The following is a 21,510-nucleotide window of genomic DNA, read 5'->3' as shown; positions in this document are numbered from 1 at the left end:
AAGCCCAATGGCTTCCGCCTTGGGCATCGGGGCTCAAATTACAGGCCCTCTGCCTGGGACTGAAGCCCTTGGCTTTGGTTTGCCCCCCACCCAGGGAGCAGGGCTTGGGCGAGCTCAGGCTTCAGTCCCCCCTCCTGGGATTTGTATATTTTTTGTTGTCAGAAGGGGATTGCAGTGCAATGAAGTTTGAGAACCCTGCTCAAATTTCACCCTAGAATGTAAGGAGCAATGCTGGTGACTTGTAATGAGCAAGAGCTTCCTTGTTAGCAGCCCTGGGGACAGATCTGGGTCCCCCAGGGGCAGTTCCCCATCTTCTTTCATTCTTACATGACCGTGTCAGAACAGATGTAAGGAAATCATACTGATGCAGTTCCTGGAAACTTGCTGGAAACCCGGACTGGGCAGCAGCCTGACAGGAGGAATTCCCAACCACACGTTGGCCTGCTGGGGGAGCACGTAAAGTGCGGCCAGTTACTTGGCAGGGGTTGTCTATCCAGACTCCTCTGCCCCAAGTGGGAAGTGGTGCTGCCAGTGGCTATTGCCCAGCTGGTACTGTTGTGGGATGGAGGCAGATATCTGTGCGCTGCACCAAAGCTTTTCAGTCATTACAGATTGCTTGGGCCGGGCACGGGGCTTTTCCTGTCAGCGCAGCGGGGAGCTGACTAGTGGCTATGGCTAACGGTAGAGCGAGGTGGGTCGAAATGGGCATATGTTGGAGTAGTAGGGACCTATGCTTCCTGTGCTCTCCCAGGGGGCTTACAATCCTGCCACCCATGTGTACACGCTGAACGACGTGAAGCTGGTGATTGAGTATGCCAGGCTACGTGGGATCCGAGTCATTTCGGAGTTTGACACCCCTGGCCACACTCTCTCTTGGGGCCCAGGTAAGTAACTGAGCCTGCCCAGGGGGCCCAGAACAAAGGATGGGTTGGGGATTCTGGGGTTGTGCCAAAAGATGGGTCTCAGTGATCTAGGTCTTAGCACTGATATCCAGCTAGATGTGTGTGCATCTCTTTGTCAGAGCCTGGGCCTGGCCAATAACTTGCTCTTAGCTATTATGTCTGCTTGTCTGGTGGATGTGAGGAACTCAGGGGAGGATATAACCAGGTATAGTACAGGGAGGCGCTGTTTGTGCTGTCCTCACCAGACTGTGCACCTCACTCCTGATCTACAGGATCCTTGCTATCCTAGTCGTGGGCCCCCAACGCCTCTGCCAGTATGCCTCAGCTCATCTCTGCACACACCTGCTTCATGCCTGTCTCAGAACATTGCTTGCTAATCTGCTTCACAAGTACTGAATTTGTAAGGGAGAGGATGGGGTGTGTGTGGGCCTGTAATCCAGTCTTGGCCCAGATCTTGGCTAGTCCAGTTAGTATTGTGCTTTCCTTCGGGAGCACAATAGTCTGGAGCCATGGCCCCCTTGTAGGACCTTAATCCATGCAACTGTTGCATTTCCCAGTCCATCTCCCCACGTAGGCTAAGAGCCTGGTGTGGAGGGGGGTCAGGTTCTGGCCCCTTCCCATCCTGCAGAGGTGACTCCCTGCATCCAGCTTCCCGCTCCAGCACAACCGCATAGTTCTCAGCCTTACTTGGCATGCCTGAGGCTGCCTGACCTGGATGAAGCACTGGACAGGGAGTCCGGAAGTCTGGGTCTATTCCCAGTCCTGCCACTAACCTGCTGGCTGACCTTAGGTACATCACCTCCCCGTTCTTGCCACAGTCTGCCCCTGTCCGCTTGTGCACAGTGTTTTGATCTGAGGCTGGGACATGCTCACTTGGTGTTGTGGGGGCTGTGTGCTGGGATATGTGTCACTGAAGCATGAGATGGGAGAAGATGGCTCGAACCAAGCAACTGCTTGTCCTGCGCGGAGCCTTTGCACTTTCCTCTCTCTGACCCCCTTGTTTGCTCTGCCTGGAGTTGCCTGGCTGTCCCCTCCCATATTGGGGAGCAGCAGGCGGCATTGGCCAGCCAGTGACCCAGAGCTTGGTGGCACATAAACTCTTCCATACAGCATTCTTTGGTATTAACCCAGGTGCTCCGGGCTTGCTGACGCCCTGCTATGCAGGTTCGATTCCCTCCGGGGCCTATGGGCCGGTCAACCCCATCCTCAACACCACTTACCAGTTCATGACAGAGCTCTTTAGGGAGGTCAGCACCGTGTTCCCAGACTTCTACCTCCACCTTGGCGGCGACGAGGTTGACTTCACCTGCTGGTGGGTTATGCTTCTTTGTAGTGGGTCAACAGGGGCTGGGATAGCAGGGACAGGTCCATGGGGTAAATGGCTTTGGACTGTCGACTGTGATCACTAGCTAGGAAGGGTCTGGATTATAGCAGTGCTTAGAAGTCCCAAATGAGATTGGCACCTTGCTGTGCTAGGCACTGTACATAAACACAGCAAGAGACAGTCCCTGCCCCAGGGACCTTCCAGGCTAAATCGAAGAGAGAGACAGGGAGAGCAGTGCTATTATCCCCATTGCACAGAGGGGGAACCGAGGCACAGAGAGACATGAGATCACACTGGTTTGTGGCAGAGCTGGGAACACAACCCAGGTCCCCCGAGCTGTGCCTTGGCCACAGACCATTCTTCCTCACTAGCAGTTACTCTTGGCCTAAGAAAACAAATCAGCCCCCAGTCTTTGTCTAACTACACAAGGCAAGAGACATTAGCACTGAGCAGCTGCCTGAGAGAAGCAGACACCACCAGCCCATCCAGAGACAGCTCTTGGGCTTGCATCCATCGGGCCATCAGGGATGATCCCTCCCACCCTGTAGATATGGCCAGTGTGGCATAGCAACGCCATAACTTGCTCTCCTTCCTGTCACTCTTGGCACATGTCCCCAGGGCACTGGACACTCTGCAGTGTGGCCTGTGATTTCATACTGCTCCTCTCTTTGGCGCGCAGGAGGTCGAATCCGGAAATCCAGGCCTTCATGCAGTGGATGGGGTTTGGCCAAGATTACACCAAACTGGAATCTTTCTACATCCAGAGGTGAGGGCCATGGCAGGGGCCATCAGAAAAGCAGCAGCTGTGGCACAACCAGTTTGCCTTCCGTGGCTCACACATCCACCCCACCGCTCTATTTCCTCCTGGGGAGCAAGACCCCTTGAGAATACCCACCACCACTCCAAAGCTGGTACCTGGGTATGGCCCCACCATTCCTTGTCCCGCACAGGCTTGTGTGGAGAGTTTACCCCAGAGGGGACCAGGGTTGATGATAGTGGGTGGGGGATGTACTGGGAGCCCTGCTTAGGACCTGCCTTGGAATGAGGAAGGGAGAGAACCAAGGTAACTTCCTGTCTTGCTGTAAGCACCTGGCCTAGGTAATGTTCCTGTCTAGACCAGGGGTCTCAAATACGCGGCGGCTTGTGGGACTCTTTTGTGCGGCCCGCCAAGCTTCCCCTCCTCTGCCCCTCTGCCTACCTCCAGGCCAGGGGTGGACAAACTAAAGCCCGTGGGCTGGATTCGGCCCGCGGGATTGCCCCCTGTGGCGCCGTGAACCCCACGCTGCTCCCTTAAGTGGCTGGCAGCACGTCCCTTTGGGCCGGAGGGGAGGGGGAAAGAGGCAGAGGGCTCCTGCATTGCCTCTCTTCAAGGTAGCACCCCCCACAGCTCCTATTGGCCGGGAACAGGGAAGCGCGGCCAATGGGAGCTTCGTGGGAGGTACCTGGAGGAGCAGCAGCAGAGCCCTGTGCCCACCCCTGCTCCCCCAGCGGCGTGGTTCTGGATGCTGGAGTGAAGCGGCATGGGGCCAGGAGCCTACCCCGGCCACGATGCACGCCACTGCCACCCCGGAGCCGCTTTAGGTAAGCGGCGCTGGGCCGGAGCTCACACCCCTCCTGCACCCCAACTCCCTGCCCTGAGCACCCTGCTGCACCCCGCACTCCTCCTGTACTCCCTGCGCTGAGCCACCTGCTGCACCCCTCTTGCACCCTACACACCAACTCCCTGCTCTGAGGCCCCTGCCGCACCCTGCACACCTCCTGCACCCCCTGGTGACAGGGAAGGGGCAGCGTTGGGGTGGGGTCTTTGAGGAAGGGGGTGGGAAGAGGTGGGGTGGGGGGAGCCTCATGGAAGGGGTGGGGGTGGGGCCAGGGGCAGTGAGAGTGGGGATGTCAGTGATGCTGCCCTTGGGTCAATGCACTAGACCTCATGTGACCCTTGTGGTCATTTGAGTTTGATACCCCTGGTCTAGACACAGGCCGTGACTTAAGTGATGGAGGCTCTGGCTGGAATCTGCTGGCTGGAGCTGTCCCTGTTTATTCTGTACTGCTTCTCTCCTGGCTCCAGGTTGCTGAATATCATCTCTTCCTATGGCAAGGGCTACGTGGTGTGGCAGGAGGTGTTTGATAATGGTGTGAAGGTGAGAGCTGCTCTGTTTTCCCTGCTACAGGCCTCTGGCTTTCAGCAACAGCCAATGCAGTGTGTCCCAGTGTGTCTTGGGAAGGGAGGGGCCTGGCTGCATGGAGGGATGACTGCTTACTGCATGGTCTCCTCCTGCCCCATCCCCTGCTGGGCTCTGCCAGGCACTGGGTTCGCTCTTGGGCCAGGGTTGGCAGAGGGGGGGCAGGAATTCTCCACCCTCACCCATGGGCTTTTTCCCTCTTTTGTTGGCTATGGCTCTTCCCCTGGATCCTTGTGGCCTGATCCCATAATCAAGGCAGATCTTTGATCCTGTCCCGGGCACTCTCTCCCTTTGGACCCATAGCTTCCTCCACAGTAGGTGTACCTATTCAGTCACAGCCTACTGTATCAGCTGCTCGCTATACCCACTCCAAGCCAGCGCAGGGGCCTGGCTCACACCATGGCCCTGCTGGTGGTGGGGATGGATGAGGAATACAGCCAGGCACTGTCACTTGCTGGCATGGCATTTGAGAACTCAGAGCTGCCCTGCTGCTGTAGCCTTGCTGAGCCCCCCTCAGGGAAGGCACTCCCAGCATCTCTCTCTCCAGGCCCCTTCTCTTCTCTTTCCCCAGCTGAAGCCAGCCACTTCTGCCTGGTACCGTGAGGGGATTGTGTGGGTCAGAGAGGGTGTCAGCTAGGGGAAGAGCAGCAGGGACTCCCCTGGGAGCTAGCAGTCTAGGTACTTACCTGGCCCTCATTGCCATAGTAACTGAGCACCTCACACTCTTTTCTCACTGGAAGGCCCGAAGGGGCTGTAGCATGGGGTGCTGAGGCGCAGGCAGAGCTCAGACACTTGTCTGAGGTCATGTAGAAAGTTCAGAGTCTCAGTCCAGTGCCCTGGCTGCTAGAGCATCCTTCCTAGTTTACCCTTTGGGCTGGGTGCGTGGAGTAGAAAGCACGACGTGAGTGTCCTCCATGGGGTCAGTTTCACATGAGGGCGCGGCGTGCCTGTGCTGCATTGCTGTTGGGGTGTGGTTGTCCAGAAGAATCATCTCACTAACTCTTGCCATTACCAATGCAGCAGTGATTTCCCATTTCTGCTGCAGGGTCCAGGGTTGAGCTAGCAGGAGGTAAGTGTGTACAGCTCAGGAGTGTATGTGGCTCTGGGGAGTGTGAACTGACGGTCGTCCTTGGGTTGCACTGTTCCCATGTCCCTGCTGAAGGTCCCCATGTGGGTGGTGTGTGCCTTGCAGTGCTGTGTGCTGCAGATTGCCTCGGGCTGTCGGCCTGGCTTTTCTCAAGTGCTAGGGGAGTGGGGCACAGTGACGCCTTGCATGGAGCATCATGCGTATTTCTGTCATGTGTGGCCAGGTGAAGCCAGACACCATCATCCATGTGTGGCGGGAGAACGCTGGGCCATACCAGCAGGAGGTGGCTCGAGTCACCAAGGCTGGTTACAGGGCCCTGCTGTCTGCCCCCTGGTATCTCAACCGCATCTCATATGGACAGGACTGGCAGGCGGCTTACCAGGTGGAGCCTCTGGAGTTTGAAGGTGTGTCCCTTGCGCTTGTGGGCTGTGTCAGCCTCCCCTGCGGGGCCTCACACATAGCTAGCTGTCAACAGGGTGATGTGACAATCCTGGCTGGTCAGTCAACTAACAAGCAAGCCAGTCGAGAACTTTCTGCTGCCGAACCGAGTGAGCACAAGTGCCTGTGGCTTTGGCTCCAGTGACTGGCAGCTGTCCTGCCAGTCAGGGGATGGGCACTGAACAGCCTCCCTCTGGCATGAAACCAGTCAAACTGTCCTTCAGCATGTGTAGCTGATGGCTGCCATCGGGAACCTCCAGGGCAGAACCCTGAGTCTCTACAGCTTGAGCTGATGAGCCAGGCTCTGTAGCTGGAGGCTGTAACAAACTCCTCTCTGTGGGCTGGAGACAGAGGGGACATGCCACACACTGCTCCATGGATCTCACCCCATCTTCCAATCCTTTGTCATTTGAACAAGCATCTCTTTTGACAGGCAGCCTTGAGCAGAAGGCGCTTGTGATTGGCGGAGAGGCCTGCATGTGGGGTGAATTTGTGGATGTAACTAACCTGACGCCCAGGCTCTGGTAAGAGAACCCATCCGAGGACCTGTGGATTACAGTGTATGATGCTGGATATGAGTCAGCAGTGTGCCTTTGTTGCCAAGAAGGCCAATGGCATATTGTGCTGTATTAGTAGGAGCGTTGCCAGCAGATCGAGGGAAGTGATTATTCCCCTCTATTCGGCACTGGTGAGGCCACACCTGGAGTATTGTGTCCAGTTTTGGTCCCCCCACTACAGAAGGGATGTGGACAAATTGGAGAGAGTCCAGCAGAGGGCAACGAAAATGATTAGGGGGCTGGGGCACATGACTTACAAGGAGAAGCCGAAGGAACTGGGCTTATTTAGTCTTGCAGAAGAAAATAGTGAGGGGGGATTTGATAGCAGCCTTCAACTACCTGAAGGGGGGTTCCAAAGAGGATGGAGTTCGGCTGTTCTCAGTGGTGGCAGATGACAGAACAAGAAACAAAGGTCTCAAGTTGCAGTGGGGGAGGTCTGGGTGGGATATTAGGAAACACTATTTCACTAGAAGGGTGGTGAAGCACTGGAATGGGTTACCTAGGGAGGTGGTGAAATCTCCATTCTTAGAGGGTTTTAAGGTCAGGCTTAACAAGGCCCTGGCTGGGATGATTTAGTTGGGGATTGGTCCTGCTTTGAGCAGGGGATTGTACTAGATAACCTCCTGAGGTCTCTTCCAATCTTAATATTCTATGATTCTATGATGGAGGGCTGGCGTGAGCCCTTCTCTTCTAACATGAGCAACTGTCCTTGGCCCGATTGTCCACTGAGTTGTGTAAATTGCAGGGAACTCCATTCCACTGGGGCCAGTAGGGTGAGATTGTGAGAAGAAGAGAATTGGGCCCTTGTGTCTCAGTGGGAGTACAGCAGGTGTGGTGGTCTCCTAATCTGTCTCCCATCACTGTAGTGGCTGGCTCACCTATAAACCTGAATTTATGGCTATCTGCTTGGATATAGTGAAACTCCACAGAGGGGAGCAAAAGGGGAAGCCCCATGTTGTGTGAGTGCATCACAGCAGCTCAGGGTGTAGGGGACCTGTGCCTAGCACGACACTCTATGGGAGGAAGACTGTGCAGTGCAGGATTCCCTGTTTTCAGAATGTAGATGTACTGGCACATCTTGGCAGACAGCGGCCTTCCAGTTGCGTATGTATCCAGTGTAAATGCACAGGCCTTGGGTGGTAGGCATACATGCAACCTTTGTAAATGAGCTGCTCTGCTTCAGTGCTTTAGAGTCCCCATCTTTTGGGTGCTGAATGGTACCAGGCTTTGGTCCTTGTGCCTTACTGTGAAACTCACCTCCATCTAACTGCCTTGTGCTGAACTGAATGGCCTTAATTATTTACAGTCTCCAGTTCCCTCTGGAGCAGAGTTAACTGGCTGATACCATAGGCTGGGCCCAAAGTGGTTCCTTGAGCTCTTGTTTTCCAAGGGCTTTTGTTTTTTTTAAACACTCACTTGCTAAATTACTACAAAAATAAAAAATAATTTCATTGACTTAAAATGTTGTCCCACCAGCCCAGTGACCTTGCTCTGCTCCTGTCATTCTCATGCCAAACTGGCCTGCTCCAGGCCCCCCAGCTCAGTTGGCAAAGGAGAGGTGTCAGTAGTATTCTCTGGCTCTGTGGGACTCATTACTTCCCCCAAGAGGGAGGCTTTGTAAAACCTCTGTGAGGTTGTCATGCTACCATCCTCTTTTTGTTTCCTTCCTGCTGTTTCCCCTTTATGAAGCTCTAAATGAATGAATATAACTGTTGGTCAATACCTGATCCAGGGACCCTTATGCAGGATTTAGCCAATCTTCCTGTCTTAAATTCTCTGTAGAAAGACTGGTCAACCTCAGCTCAGCTTTCTCCTCTTCTCCACTTACACTTTACTACGCAGGGGCGGGGGCTCATGTTTTTGCTGCAAAATATCAGTGAGCACATAATCCTGTGTTGTCTGCTCTGCCCTCTCACCCCATTCAGTCTGTTTCCAGGTATGGCGGTGATAGGCATGTTGGTGCACACGAGCAGTGTGCTGTTTGTTTAAGGAACATCTGTGAGGAACCAGCAGGCGGGTTTCCTTAAGTACACTCAGTATATTGGCTGTGGACTAGCATAACATCCTGTTTGCTAAGAGACTCCTATTTCTCCTCTTTCCCACCACCCACCTTCTAGGGTCTATCTACACTGCAATCACAGGGTGTGATTGCCACACTTGTAGACATATCCAAGCTAGCTTTACTTTAGCTCAGGTACCAGTAACAGCGAAGCCATGGCAGTTGTGGAAAGATTTGTACAGCCTGTGCTGAAGTTCATGCTCCCAGCTTCACTAATCTGGACCCTAAGCTAGATAGATTAAAGCTAGTTTGGGTGTGCTGGCTTGAGCTGCAGCCACACCATTAATCCCGCATGCAAATGACACTCTGCTTTCCCAGTGACTTGGAAGCATGAATGGGGCAATGTTATTAATGTGCTCAGGTGTCAGCTAGATTTTAAAGCTGAAATCTAACGAACTAGATTTGCCAATTGAATAAATGCTCTAGCCAATATTGGAATGGAAAACAATGCAGAGAACGCCTTTTTATTGAGTACAGGGAGCACTAGCTTACTCATTCACATTGCCTTCTTTTCAGATCTACTTTTACCTTGGGACAGTGCTTTTCTAATCAGGACACTGAGTTGTTCTTAACCAATCAACAAGTTTATGTATTCAGCCAGAACCACATAAGTATATAATCAATAGTCTATAGTCAAGTTTAGATGTCAGAAGTTCTAGCATGTGCTGAATACAACATGCTGTTTATGCCATAGAATAGTACAAATAACCAATATTTCTTATGCTTATAATTGTCAGTTATCAGTTCTTTAGTATCTGTAGTACATTTGTCCTATTTCTAGTAATTCTGCAAAGAGTTAGGATGTGCTTGTTTTAAGGCAATCTTAGCAGTGTGGTCCTAGTGTTTGGTACACAAAGGACTAGTTTAAAACATCAAAGCAATTGCTTCAAGTTATTATTTGAGGTTCTCTTAGGACAATTTTATATATCCAATATCGGATTCCTTGAGGTCTCACTAGAAGGGGGTGGTGACTCAACAAGGGAAATTTCAGGTTTTTATTTAAAGAACAGAAAGAAATACAATCTCTGAAATGAAATCTCACCCCTCCTTTGGGCTTGTCTACATCAGAAAGTTGCAGCGCTGGTGAGGGAGTTACAGCGCTGCAACTTTGAAGGTGTACACATCTGCAGGGCATCACCAGCGCTGCAACTCCCTGTTTGCAGCACTGGCCGTACTCCCGTTTTGTCTCGGGTGTAGAGGATCCAGCGCTGGTGATCCAGCGCTGGTAATCCAATGTAGACACTTACCAGCGCTTTTCTTGACCTCCGTGGAAGGAGGAAGCCTCTGGTAATCAAGCTGGTCTCCTTTCCCGGTTTGCTCTCTCGTTCCCGGAACCCCGAGCAAGCAGGTCTCCTTCCCTGCGGTTTGCAGGGGGGTTCGGGGAACGCGAGAGCAAACCGCGGCGAAGCTGGTCTCCTTTCCCGGTTTGCTCTCTCGTTCCCGGAACCCCGAGCAAGCAGGTCTCCTTCCCTGCGGTTTGCAGGGTGGCTCCGGGAACGCGAGAGCAAACCGCGGCGAAGCTGGTCTCCTTTCCCGGTTTGCTCTCTCGTTCCCGGAACCCCGAGCAAGCAGGTCTCCTTCCCTGCGGTTTGCAGGGTGGTTCGGGGACCGCGAGAGCAAACCGCGGCGAAGCTGGTCTCCTTTCCCGGTTTGCTCTCTCGTTCCCGGAACCCCGAGCAAGCAGGTCTCCTTCCCTGCGGTTTGCAGGGTGGTTCGGGGAACGCGAGAGCAAACCGCGGCGAAGCTGGTCTCCTTTCCCGGTTTGCTCTCGCGTTCCCGGAACCCCGAGCAAGCAGGTCTCCTTCCCTGCGGTTTGCAGGGTGGTTCGGGGAACGCGAGAGCAAACCGCGGCGAAGCTGGTCTCCTTTCCCGGTTTGCTCTCTCGTTCCCGGAACCCCGAGCAAGCAGGTCTCCTTCCCTGCGGTTTGCAGGGTGGTTCGGGGAACGCGAGAGCAAACCGCGGCGAAGATGGTCTCCTTTCCCGGTTTGCTCTCGCGTTCCTGGAACCCCCCTTGAAGCCGCCCAACAGCGCTGCAGTGTGGCCACATCTAACACCACTTGCAGCGCTGATTGCTGTAAGTGTGGCCACTCTGCAGCGCTGGCCCTATACAGCTGTACTAATACAGCTGTAACAACCAGCGCTGCAAAATTTTAGATGTAGACATGGCCTTTGTGCTGGGAACTCTGGAAAGGGAGAGTCTGCCCATTCCAGGGGCTGGTCAGGTGTCTGGTATTGAATCTCACTTCTGCAGCATTTTTTGGAGAGAAGGTTCAGCAAACTGAGCCCCACCCTCACGGTGACCTCAGTTTTACACCTTTTCAGGGACAGGGAATGTTGGAGGGGGCGTGGCTCTTATTGCCAATTGGATACTGACCAAACAAACTCTCAGATTTCAGCACTCAGTTTTCCCGCTGCTTCCCTCAATATCCAGTAAATGGTGTTTTTTCATCAGAGATTTTTTTATCCGAGGTTTTTGTTCTTTATTTCAAGGACTGTATTTCTCTGTTAATCCCTACTGTTAACTGGACTTTTCTCCCCTTTAAGCAATTTCTTTCAATATTTCAAAGCTGTACCCTGTATAGGTGCTTATATCTGTCAATGAGCTTTTTCCTCCTTGTTCGTTACAATTAATATCACTTCTAGAGGGCAACAATCATTGAGAAAGAAAACCAACAAAATCCGTTATAGTTCTGCTAAATGTAGTGGACCTAGTCCATTCATTCTTTGATTATATATGCAGCATTTCACATCCTTGAGGGCTTGCAATACAAGAGAAAATATTTTGGAGGAACAAGACTGGAGAGAGGTTGCATTTTATTCATAAAGCAAGCAAATGTACAGCTTCAAATTTGAGGTGAAAGCTAGTTGGTTTGGATTTCTTGGAGTATTGGGAAGTTTGGCCTGTGGAACCTTTAGTTTTCTGAGTAAGCTACTATTTGAACAGTTTATTTGATTTATAGTTGCTCACCCTCTTTCCCCCCCCCCCCCCAAAAAAAAAAAAGTCTCTGGCACTTAATTCATTCCTAGGATGAAACAGGCTAATGGTCACTGCTGTAGGAAAGCAAGGTGTTCCTTCGGGATTTGATGGGCAAGAGAAATGGGGTGTTCATAGCAGGCAGCTAGCATCACAAGATGCTCTATACACATGCAGGTCATGAGAGGAACTTGTCTGAGTAACAAGAGCTTGCAGAGTTTGTTTCCTATTTCTTATTTCTGGGGGTCTGTGGTTTCTTAACCCCATCTGTCTTGCACTGTGGAGGTGGATGTTAATCTCTTGTTGTCTTGAGTTTCTTTAGGACAGGGGTGGGCAAACATTTTGGCCCGAGGGCCACATCGGGGTTGGGCAACTGTATGGAGGACTGGGCAGGGAAGGCTGTGCCTCCCCAAACATCCTGGCCCCCTCACCCATCTGCCCCCTCCCACTTCCGACCCCCTGGGACTCCCACCCCCTATCCAACTGCCCTCTGCTCCTTATCCGCTGACCACCCCCTCCTGAGACCCCCCCCGCCCCTAACTGCCCCTTGGGATCCTACCCCCATCTAATCCCTCCCGCTCCCTTCCCCTGACTACTCTCCCGACCCCTATCCACATTCCCGCCCCCTGACAGGCCCCCCAGGACTCCCACTCCCAACCCTCCCTGTTCCCCATCCCCTGACCGCCCTCCCAGAACCTCTATCCCATCCAACTTGCCCCCTCCTCCCTGACTGCCCCCCAGGACGCCCCGCTCCCTTACCCAACTCCCCGGCTCCCTGCCTCCTTACCAGCAGCAGGAGCTTGAAGCCGCAACACCCGGCCAGAGCCAGCTGTGCTCCCCACGCAGCCTAGTGGGAGCAGCGGCCCATGTGGCTGTGTGGCTGCAGGGAAGGGGTACAGCAGGGGAGGGGCCAGGAACTAGGCTCCCTCGCTGGGAGCTCAGGGGCTGGGCAGGACGGTCCCATGGGCCGGATGTGGCCCGCAGGCCATAGCTTGCCCACTAACATTTGGAACAGACAGAAGGGTAGTGGCTGCAGTCCTGGTTACCATGGAGAATGGAATAGAATGGTTGCTTTTCTCTTTTAAGGTCTTAAGGACTAATAGTTACTAATAATATTTGACATTCTTTTTCTCACAGCTCCCCAGCCTCTTCCATCATTGTTCCAATTTTTCCTGGCCTTGGAGAGGCTTTTGTTCAGTTAAATCATGTCTATGCTGACCCCACGTATAGCAAAGTATAGCGACCTGGGTGTTAGTAGTGCCTTTCCACTCCCAGGGATTGCTACTGGAGCCTTTTACGTTCCCCAGGAGGTTAGTCCGGCTTTTCTGCTGACATCCCTGCATTTCTGCCTCAGTAGGAAAAGTCTCATCTCACAGTTCAGTGCAGGAGTGTTTGGGAGTCCCTGCTTTTAGCAGCCCTCTGACCTCCTGCATAGAGTAACATATCTTTGCATCTCATTTTCTCAAGGCCAAGAGCTGGGGCCATAGCTGAGAGGCTGTGGAGCAATAAGACGGTGAGAGATCTGCAAGATGCATATATACGACTGGCAGATTTCCGCTGCACGCTGCTCAGGTAATGGTGACTGGCTTAGCTCCTTTCATCCAGACTCCAGCTGGACACAGGAAATCACTGAGTCAGCTCTGGGGTGGCGCAGCAGTGAGCCGTCCCTTTGGAACTGCTAGGGAATTTAGGGAGGCAGACCATAACTGGGAGCTGGGATTTCACCAGGGCACTGGAGTTATGCAAAGTGCCATGGCATCATTAATTCCCATGAGTGGTCAGGACCTTAGTTTGCCAACTCTGGTAGATGGCACCACGCAGCAGCACAGCACCCCTAGTGCCATGCTGAAGCATTGGTTCAGTGCTGATTCAATGGCAGAATACTCCCTACAGAGTTGCCAGCACTGCTTCTTGTAGCATGTGGATTTTTCTTGAGGGTCTCCCTTCAAGTAGAGACCAGGCTTCACCCTGCTTAGCCTGTGAAAACTGATCTTAACTCTCACTTTCCTGAGACCTAAAATATCATCAGATACCTCAAAACTTCAGTATGCCGGGGAGAGAAGAAATGAACCCTTTACTTCAGCACATCACCTTCATCAGGGCACCAAAAGATTTAGAGTAACTCCTTCCCCTTTAAGGACTGGAAGCCTGAATGCCTGGGTTCCGTGTAACATCCCTATGTCTCTTCTGTTCCAGGCGAGGCATCCCAGCGCAGCCTCTCTTTACAGGATACTGTGATGCTGAATACAGTGGGTTCTGAATGGAGAGCTCAGCTGCCCCCACCCCTTTGCCCTGCATGCTGTGTGTGTCTCTTGGATGATAACTGCTCCCATGTGCTACAGGGCATCCCTGTTGCTCTTGTTCTTGCAATGAGCCGATTTAGATACTTTGCCTTTTTTCTACTGTTTGAATTTTAAATACAATAAAGGAGGAGTCCCAAAGAGAGAAGGTGCCTCTCCAGTCCGTCCCAGTGCTAGAGCAGGCTGTGTGAGGCTCCTGGCCCATCTGCAGCAGGGTAGCTTGCTGGGCTTCAGTCAGCTATCACACTGGGGATGCACAGGGTTTAGTGTGTAGAAGAGCCCAGGCTGGAGCTGCCAGGTTGGCAGCTACAAAGCCTCTTTACTTTGTAGTGACATATGCAGCACCGCAGTACCAGTGTGAGCATCACTTCAGAGCAGACACTTGCCACCTCCACCAGCATGGGAACCTGCAGACCCTGCACTGCCGTGCTACTGCACCCGACTCCTAGTGCACGCAGAACAACTCCACTCCCATCTACCTCCATGCCTGCCTACCTCTGGGAGCAGAGGCCTCAACTCAGGGTTTGCTCCCTGTCCTGGACATGCCTGAGCATGATGATGTTGCTGGGAAGCCAGGCTGGCCTGGCTCGTGCTGTGTGCCTAACTATATAGCTTGTGAGTGGTCTCAGGTCTTGGGGGCACAAGGGGTTTAGCCAGGTGGGGCAGGCAGTTGTAGTTTTAGTTGGTCAGATGAAACCTTAGGCTCTGCCTAGCTTTTACCTTGACCACTAAAGGTGTTAAAACTACAGACTACTTTCTCCATGCTAAACTGTTACTGTGTGGTAATCCCCCCCTTGTTTCCTAGTGTGGACACACCGTTGGCATGTAAGATTTTCTCCACACCAAGCACAAGCTGTTAGTGGGGACTGGCTAGCCCAGGCCATTCAGCCCAACCCTTGTTTGTTCTGCTGTTTCTTTTCCCTTTGTTCCTCCTAACCACTCTGCCTACAGCCCAGTCGTGCTTTCCTCTTCATACCACTGCCTCTGCTCCTTACCCTGGATGCTGCCGCCTTCTCTTGCCTGTCTCAAGAGAGTGGCCCCCCAAAGCCTCTGTGAGGCAGTCACTCCAGATTCCTCCCTCAGCTTCCTTCTTGCCTTCTCCTTTTTAGGAAGCTCTAAGAGAATTGCCCAACGATATTACAATCCCATTTGGGCCCTCACTGGCCAGTCCCTTTGGGTATGCAGCCTCACACAGGACTCAGTCAGTGTATCCAACCTCCCGGTGGAGTTCCTGCAGCAAGGGTTGGCTCAGATTTATCATCTTCTTGTCTTCATTTGAATTTATTGTACACTCGTAGAGGTAGGGACCAGCTCAGCTGTTCACTGGATGATCAGTGAGTTGAGACACTTGTCTTGGACAGATAGGATCTCCTGGTGAAAGTCCAACTGGTATCTGGTTTTGGGTTAGTTTTTCTGTACTGGACAAGATGCTGCACTATAGGAACACTATGCAACTTTGCTTTAAATGAGCCACTTCTGGCTGTCACTTCTCTACAACTGTTCAGATGTTATGACTGTTACATTTTCATTAAAAATATCCGGAAGTGGCTGAGTTTCAATTTATTTTTCATCTCTAGTTCTAGAATATATTCTTAAAGGGATGATTGTCTGCAGTCCTTCCTGTCACCACTAGGGGACAGACTTGGGAGATCTGCTGTTTCTGTAGGCCAGTGGTTTTCAACCTGTGGTCCGTGTACCCCTGGGGGTCCGCAGTCTTTGTCTAAGATTTCCAAAGAGATCCACAACTTTATCTGAAATGTTTTAGGGGTTTGCAAATGAGAAAAGGTTGAAAATCACTGCCGAGCTAAAGCCCTCAGTACTGGCCTATATGCATGGAGGGTGCTGTTAAACGGAGGGAAGGAGAGGGAGCATTTCCAGGGACCCTGCATTATAGTATGAAATAGTGTTGCATGTCCCAACCTTTTCCATAGTAGAGTGCCCCTTCCAGGCAGCAATCTGGGCAGTGCCATGACCTACAGGGTAAGAAAAGTTGAAACAGCCTAATCACTGTATCTAATTTAAAGACGGGGGTAAATTAATTTACTGCCTACAATGTATGTTACTAAAAAACAAAACAAAAAAGAAAATAGGAAACTGCTGTCTTTAAAGTACATTGGATTGTGCCACACAGCCTGTGCTGAATGAGGCAGACTTCCCAAATGCAATATTAAAAATTGGTGCCTTTAGTTGCAAGTGGTTTAATATGCATGATTTTTATGATAAAGATCACTGGAAAGCCATGTTTCCTAGTGGTTAGAGCACTGGACTGGAACTTGAGACCTGGGTTCCATTCCTGGTTCCGCTTCAAGTCTGCTGGGTGACCTTGGGCAAGTCACTTATCCCTCTCCATGTCCCAGTTTCCCCATCTGTAAAACGGGAATGATAAAAACTCTGAGGTCTATGGATGAAAAGCAGTATAGAAGAGCTAGGCAATAGTATTGCTTTTATCCATGTAGGTTTGTAACTATTGTAAACATCATTCAACTTATTGAGAGCAATTTTCTGGAAAATCCAGATACATTTTTATCTTAAAAGGTGTTGCCAGCTCTCATGATTTCATCGTGAGACTGGCACTGCTTGGTATTTTTTCTTGAAGCCCCAACTCCTGGAGTCATGTGAGATCTCAGCTTTCATTTTAAAAACTTCAAGCCCTCATTGGTGCGGGGATAAGCTTGAAAACATGACCCCTTAGGGCTCAAAACTCCACAAGGGGAATAAAAAGATCCCAACATTTCTTCTTTTTTTTTTTTAAATCTCATGATTTTTAAAGCAATCTCATGACTTTTTTTTTGGTGGGGTGGACGTTGAGTCATGATTTTGGAATGCTTGATATTGTTAATACGTGATTAAATGCCTTTGTAGCAATATAAAGTGTTACACTCCTTTCCATTCTTATGTTTAAGCTAGCAGATTTGATTATTTTAATATAATTTTTTCAGATAATATCAATGTTTGTTTAAGCATTTTTTTTTGTTTTTATCCATTTAAATTTTCACAGGTATGGGAAATTATGGGAGAGGAGGGCGACACAATTATTTAATGACAGTCGATATTGAGATTCAAAAAGTTTTATAACTGTTAAAACACAAATTATGAACATTACATGTCAAAATATACAAAGTAAATATCCTTAAATCAAGTTCTCAAGCAGCATTTTTCTTACTTTGCCTAGCTATACATTTTGATTATTATTGATGGAAATATTTTTTCCTCACTTTGTTTGTGTATGGTGACCTCAACTGACATTGACCGATTGAAAATCATCTCCTTCCAAGCCTAATTATGTTGGATGTTTGCTGAAGGTGAGATATGCTGCTTTCTCTGTAGGGGCACATACCAAACACCCGCTTGCCATGCAGAGTGGGCTTTGCCATTTAAAGTTTGTGTGCTGCACAGGGAGAGAGCAGATGTAAGTTGCATGGGCCCAGCTTCAGAAGGCAGCTGTGTACCCCCGCCATTATAACTGCCATGAGGAGTGGGGGAGGGAACAGAAGTAAAAGCTACAACAGGGAGACAGGACTGTTTCAACATTTTGCTTCTTTCCTTTGCCTCCATCTTTCCCCCTGTGGCCAGAAAGAGCGGATGCACTGGGGCCATTTTGACTCTCTGAGTGGGGTCGCAAGGCCTGCGTGCAGGGTTGTCCCTAGCATACGCAGAAGACGTAGCTGCGTAGGGCACCAGGAAATTTGCAGCACCAAATTGCCCCAAATTTCATGGTGCCCTAGCCAGTTGCACGTTGCATACGTGGCAGCACCAGCTCTGGCAGCCAGCTCTATCCCCCAGCTGGCCCCCCACGGTCTGAGCCTACTGCAAGGGGCAGGCCCATCCCTAGTGGCTGTGGGGCCTGGGACAACTCCCTTGGCCCTGCCTCTTAATCTTCCCCCCTGCTCTGCCCCTGGCCCACCCCCATTCTACCTCTTTCCCCCCTAAGCCTCTTCCCCCAGCGACCCCACACTCACTGGCAGTAGGGCCTCAGCTCTGGGTGACCCCGCTGGGGAACATGCCTGGTTTCCCTTTTGTGGCAGTGATTCCTGAGTGTAACACCGCCCAGTCACCCCTCAGCCAGGCTTCCTGGCACAGTCACAGGGCTGGGGGAGGCAGATACCAGTGGACAATGATCATATTTGGAATGGCTGTTTGTACTTCAGGCAGTGTGGCTGAGGTGCCAGCTGGGGGCAGTGCTGCTCTGGGGACGAGTGCCCCTCTCCCTTTCTGTGAGGAGCTGCGAGGGGTGGCCCACGTGAAGGGGAAGGATTCTCATCCCTTTCTATTTTTAAAGGTGGCTGTAGCTTTTCCCATGCAGTGTAAATTGTTACTATGCAGCGCAGATGCCTTTGTTCTGCATGAAGCCGGCACAGGTAGGCAGAAGCTGACTGGCAGGGGTTGCCTCACACTGCGCCCGATCTTGGCTTCAGAGCACAGGGGTGAGGAGAGTGGGGCCCTCCCGCCCAGCCGCAGAAGTGCACACTCCTGGGGCTGCTAGTTGTGCTGTCAGGCCTGGCCACCTGGCCTCTGAGCAGAGACACTGTTCCTCCCCACCCCCACACACACTTCCCATAGGCTGGCTTTCCAATCAGTTTGCAGTGAACATGAGGCTGCCTTGGGGAGCCCTTTCTACCACACAGCATGGGCACAGCTTGAGAAGTAGCAGGGCGAGCTTCTTCTGTGCTTTGGTAGCAAAGGGCCTTGCTTGTTTGGCATGGAAGAGAGGGGTTCAGCCTCCCATTATATGTCTTTTCTATCTGACTGCTCCTTTCACCTCCTGCCTCCGGCCTTTTCTTTCTCCCCCCACCCAGAGCGGGGTGTCTCCCTCCTCTCAGCCTGTTTCACCCTCACTTCTTGCCTCTCTTCCCCTCCCCATCCCCTCACCAGCTCTTGCATCCCATATGTCAGCTGCTCTGGGACTGTTGGTAAAATGTCTTACACTGCTCTCAAAGGGCCAACCCCTCACCGCAGCTCAGCAGCCATTATGGGGGTCTTTAGCCCAGCATGGAGCTGCCAGACCAGAGGTGAGGAATGGGGCTAGATGGACACAGGACTGGACCGGCCCCGCACAGATAGCAGCAGGGTCACTTTCCCCTGTAGCACCTATCAGCATACCACCTAGCTGGTATGAGGTGACTGGCACAGTATGAGAACCTCTAGAGAGTAGACTAGACTTCCCACACTCCATTTGATCCTCGGTCTCTCTGCTGCACCTACCCATATGGGGCCAGCTGTAATGTGGAGTCAGAACCCCTCCCATTGGCCACCAAGTGACCATATGCTGGTGTTGACTTGTGATGGTGTCAGCCTGGGCTAGATCTGCTGTGCCAGCCTGGAGGCAAAGGTGCTGTCCCGTTCCCTGTTCCTAGAGCCATTGGGCTTCCTTGCTGTCTCTCTTGCACTCCACAGCATGAGGACAGTCTGCTGCCTGTCTGGACAAGGTTGCAGAGACCATGGGATGCAATGGAGGTGCAGGTGGGACAAAGCAGCCCGATCCACATCAGGGATTTGCTGTGAATATCAGGCTGGAGTAACCCAGAGGCCAGGATCAGTTTGGTTTACCCAAGCTTAGGTAAGATCAGAGATTTCCAGCAGTGGCCTTGGAATGACTGACTCGCTGCCTATAGGCTGGTTTGTCAGAAGTGCTGAGCCCCAGCACCTCCCATTGACTTCAGCTGCACCCATGGGTGCTTCAGGGGGAACTCCCAGGTGTTGCCAATGGGAGCTGGATATTCCGCTCAGCTGAACTATGGTCCTGCGCACACATGGTGGGGGCTGAGATTTACCTAGCTTTGCCCTGTTCTGTACCCACAGCTTCGGACTGCCTGTGAGATGGGGGCCCAGGTTTGGCTGCAGAACTGAGCAGATGTTGATGTCCCACAAGCTTCCCTACTGCGGCCTGGCCTTGTGGAGAGTTGCCCAACACTGCTAAGACAAGGAGGCAGCTTGAGAGGGTGACAGCTGAGTCTTGAGTCCCATGTGGGAAGTTGAGAGCCAAGGCCCAAATTCATCCCTGGTGTAACACCGCTGAGGTCGATGGATGGGTCTCAGTGTACCCCCGCATCCAGCACACAAGGCTCACCCCACCCTGCCCCAAGCGATACCAGGGAAGCCTCCCCTGTGAAGCAAGTTTGGGCTCTGGCCAGAGCTACCTGTGGCAGGAAGCTCACCCCAGACTTCAGTCCAGGAGCCACACATGGGGGTTTGGTGTTCCCAGGCTCTTATGAAGAGGGGAGGGGATGGAAGTGAGGGGCCACAGCATGGAGGGGGCTGGGGAGAAGCAGATGGAGTTAGTCATTGCTGCAGCGTCTGGTGTGGGGGAGGCAAAGCACAGCCAATGATACCACCTGTCTGCTGGCGCCAATGGCGTCAGCAGTGCGCCGAGCCCATCCCAGCACTGACACTCCACAGTAGTGACTGACAGCCCAGTGACAATTTAGTGGGAGTGAAAATGCTCCTTCTCTCTGGAGAGGAAAAAAGGCCCAGGAAGCAAACAGTAATCCAGAGCTGGTAATAACACAACTTTTGGTGTTATGGCCTTGGAGTGGAGTAGCCTCTGCCTTGGAGAGTGGAGGCACCTCATGCCACTAGTGCCTTTAGGAGCAGCCTTAGTCTCTCCCTTGTTGACTGGCAAGCAGGACTCAGCTCCATTGCAGATGTCAGTGCCCTGAGTGCACCAGACACAGAGATGCTCGCACCAAACACCTGCATCCGCCATGCCCCATCACACACACAGCCATGCATCCAGAGGCACGCTCGCCCAGCTGTCCTGCCACAGCCACGTGTACCCATCTGAGATCTATAGCCACCTGCACAGCCAGATGCTGTCAGATGCCCACAGCACCGTGCACACGTGTATGTTCATAGATCTGCGGGTATGCTTGCACGCTCTGCCCCTAAGCGTGTGTGGTGTGTGCACATGTCCAACGTATCACTCAGCTGTGCCCAAACACACCTGGATATACCCCATCTGCAGCCTGATGCTCTCTCACTTGCTCCCCAGTGTGTAAACCCTTGCCCCAGGAGCTGGGAAATCTCCAGAGCTCGGTATGCTTAGGAAAAGGTATTTGCCATTGAAATAAAAGCTGCTGCTCTCCTGGTTTTGCCTCAGCCATTTGTTGAACCCCCTGAGAAGTGAACCCACACCTTGCTGGCCTCCATGCCCGCTAGGAGCTCAGAGCTGAGAACTGGAGGGCACAGCTGGTGACCCTGAGTCCCCGCTGTGCGGTGCTCTTGCATGCAGCTTTCCATCCTCCAGTTCTGCTCCGCTGGAAGAGCAGACGGCTGATTATTACCTTGCTCAGAGCTTTGCAGTGGGGATGCTGAGTGAAAAGCACCTGGCAGCTGTTGTCTATCCACAGGGCAGGTGCAGTGCAGGCAGCAGGGCCCACTTACCCCAGGCTGTCTGCCCTGTAGAGATCAGCTCTAGGCAGGAGAACACCCCTCTCCATGGCCCCTTCCATCCTTGGCCTTCAATGCAACTGCCCCCAAGGAGCCAGCCATGCTGGTGTGTGTGGTAACGGACTGCTCCCCTCCCCTCTTCCAAGGGCTGTATGAGCTATGCCATGTGACATCCCCTCCCAGATCCTGTCCCGCAGTCACCAGAGCTCTCCTCTCCCTCTCCAAATGCTCTCACTCGTGATCTCGAGGAATGCCCTCTACAGCTGCCTCTGGTTCCCAGTGGCCTACCGCGGGCTGCACAG

General features: G+C 52.3%; 1 protein-coding gene and 1 long non-coding RNA gene across 4 annotated transcripts in view; both read left to right on the top strand.

Moving 5' to 3' along the window:
* HEXA (hexosaminidase subunit alpha) overlaps positions 1-15,369 on the top strand; it is a 39,090-nt gene extending 23,721 nt beyond the window's left edge. For 2 of the 3 annotated variants that reach the window (XM_030577402.1, XM_030577401.1), the window contains 8 exons: positions 752-884; positions 2,034-2,214; positions 2,906-2,992; positions 4,292-4,364; positions 5,717-5,897; positions 6,365-6,455; positions 12,990-13,094; positions 13,719-15,369. In XM_030577402.1, coding sequence (XP_030433262.1) covers positions 752-884; positions 2,034-2,214; positions 2,906-2,992; positions 4,292-4,364; positions 5,717-5,897; positions 6,365-6,455; positions 12,990-13,094; positions 13,719-13,782 — 915 coding nt within the window. In that variant the 3' untranslated portion in view covers positions 13,783-15,369. Of the gene's footprint in view, positions 1-751; positions 885-2,033; positions 2,215-2,905; positions 2,993-4,291; positions 4,365-5,716; positions 5,898-6,364; positions 6,456-12,989; positions 13,095-13,718 lie in introns of those variants that run through there. The other variant, XR_004002290.1, reaches the window with a different exon arrangement.
* A 1,609-nt stretch (positions 15,370-16,978) lies between these two features.
* On the top strand, positions 16,979-20,906 carry LOC115658959. The gene is made up of 2 exons (XR_004002412.1): positions 16,979-18,180; positions 19,217-20,906. It is a non-coding gene; the product is annotated as an uncharacterized LOC115658959 (long non-coding RNA).
* Positions 20,907-21,510: the final 604 nt, after the last annotated feature.

The sequence above is a fragment of the Gopherus evgoodei genome, chromosome 10, assembly GCF_007399415.2.
Source record: "Gopherus evgoodei ecotype Sinaloan lineage chromosome 10, rGopEvg1_v1.p, whole genome shotgun sequence".
NCBI lineage: Eukaryota > Metazoa > Chordata > Testudines > Testudinidae > Gopherus > Gopherus evgoodei.
Note: the sequence above shows the minus strand (reverse complement) of the source record. Positions and strands in the feature narration are given on the sequence as shown.